Source organism: Melozone crissalis, unplaced genomic scaffold (assembly GCF_028551555.1).
Source record: "Melozone crissalis strain CALT ecotype California unplaced genomic scaffold, PUWL_Pcris_2 ptg000361l_1, whole genome shotgun sequence".
NCBI classification, from domain to species: Eukaryota; Metazoa; Chordata; class Aves; order Passeriformes; family Passerellidae; genus Melozone; species Melozone crissalis.
In genome coordinates, this window is record NW_026536104.1 from 131,156 (window position 1) to 133,264 (window position 2,109).

Below are 2,109 nucleotides of genomic sequence, written 5' to 3' on the forward strand. Positions count from 1 at the left end.
CAGGTTATAAATTTTCTTCAGTACTTTGGTTGTTAGCAGTTGTCTACTTGGAGTTAACTTTTATCTTTAGGTTAAAAGAATTTCTAAAACACTGTAAATACTTTCCTTTTATGTCTTGCTTTTCAGTGCCTCTGCCTGCTTTATTTGATCCTCTGAGTTGAGGAACCTGTGAGATTTAGAGACCTTCAAATGCACATGGCAAGTAGTGGGAGCAGAAAAAAATGTTATTGCAAAATGTTGAGCCATTGGTCTCCAAACCTCTGGCTGGCAGTGATTTCTTTGCTCCCCATTAGTTTAAGCAGGTGATTCTTCACAAGGTGGTGTCTCATTTAAATCTCTGATTTTCTTTTCTTCTAGACTGTACCTTCAGTAAAGCTCTGTGGAAGATAGATGTGTGTGCTGCAATGGTGACATAAATATTTCAGAGGACTGGAACAAGTTGTTGGGAATCTGTGTTTGTTTTTCATGCTGCTGTTGAGAGCTGTCTAAGGCAAGTAAACACCATGAGTTTTATCCTGAAACTTCACAGACATTTTCAAAGAACAGTAATTTTGCTGGCCACTTTTTGTATGGTGAGCATAGTTATTTCTGCCTACTACTCGTATAATGGCTACAAACAGGAAAATGAACTCCCTGAAACCTCTTCAGAAGTGGAATGTGGTGATGCTCAACTGTTGCCTTACAAGCTGATGGAGGCGAAGACCACGAGGCCTGTTGATCCCCTGAGGACAGATCTTGTAGTGCTGGTGTTTGTGGAAAGCCAGTACTCAGCATTAGGCCAAGATATCGTAACCATTCTGGAATCTAGCAGGTTTCAGTTTCACACTGAGGTTGCATCTGGGAAAGGTGACCTCCCAGTGCTTATAGACAAGAACAAAGGCAAGTACGCTCTCATAGTGTATGAGAATATCCTTAAGTACGTGAACATGGACTCGTGGAACAGAGGCCTTCTAGATAAGTACTGCATAGAGTATGGTGTGGGTGTGATCGCATTTCACAAAGGCAGTGAGAACAGCTTGCAGAGCTTTCAGTGGAAGGGTTTTCCTTTCCATGTCCACAGCAATCTGGGTATTAAGGACTGTTGCATTAACCCTCATTCCCCACTGCTCCATGTGACTAAACCTTCTAAGCTTGAGAAGAGGCCCTTGCTTGGAAATGACTGGGCTGTTTTCCAGATTAATCACACAACTTATCAACCAGTGATATTTGCAAAAGTAAAGACGCCAGAAAACCTTTCTCTACCTGCTGCTCTCTATGCCACAGTAATTCATGACTTGGGGCTCCACGATGGGATTCAACGAGTCCTTTTCGGCAATAACTTGAATTTTTGGCTGCACAAGCTGATTTTCATAGATGCCATCTCTTTCCTCTCTGGAAAGAAGCTCACACTGTCCTTGGATAGGTACATTCTGGTTGACATAGACGATATCTTCGTTGGCAAGGATGGAACAAGGATGAACACCAACGATGTGCAGGTAAAGTATGTGCACAAAATAATGGTCATTACAGCAACGTGATTTTTTTAATCTGAAAGTGGGTAGTTGTTCATACTTGGAACTTCAGGGCTCCACCCTGGAGCTGTTCATATTTAATGCACGTGTTGAGAGTTTTACAAGCAGGAGGTAAATGCAGTCAGCAACAATAAATGTCAGCATAAACTTTGAAGAGTGGACAGGGTTACTGGCTGTTTGAAATAGTTTGGGATGTCAGGAGTTGCTTGCAGCATTTCACCTCTTCATCTCTGTTTTATGGCACTTGCTTGCAAGGAGGGTTTGTGTTATTCATGGTCTTAAATGCTCATTCTGTCACTAAATGACTTGACAATTTCCATTTTTATGTTTAGAGTTGTGCATTCCTGAAGGTCCTTTTCCACTCTCTTGTGCTGTTCAAGTGAGGTGATAGTTGTTGGTCAGTAGCGCTAACATCTTAACATTATTTCTTCCTGTAAGTATTTCTGCTGTGCTTTTTGGGGGGAGTGTTGTCCCAAATCAGGTAGTAGGTGGTCGCCTTTCTTAACTTGGTCTAGAAGCCAATAATCTGTATCATAGTGATTGTTGCCCTATTTGTGCTAAAAATAAGGGAGAATGTTTTCTTAGAACTTGGTTAGTG

General features: G+C 41.5%; 1 protein-coding gene across 1 annotated transcript; it reads left to right on the forward strand.

Moving 5' to 3' along the window:
- The first annotated feature begins 361 nt into the window (after window positions 1-361).
- LOC128949969 (bifunctional heparan sulfate N-deacetylase/N-sulfotransferase 3-like) lies at window positions 362-1,517 on the forward strand. Its single transcript, XM_054294860.1, has one exon. The coding sequence runs from the start codon at window positions 504-506 to the stop codon at window positions 1,515-1,517; it is 1,014 nt and encodes a 337-aa protein (XP_054150835.1). The 5' UTR covers window positions 362-503.
- Window positions 1,518-2,109: the final 592 nt, after the last annotated feature.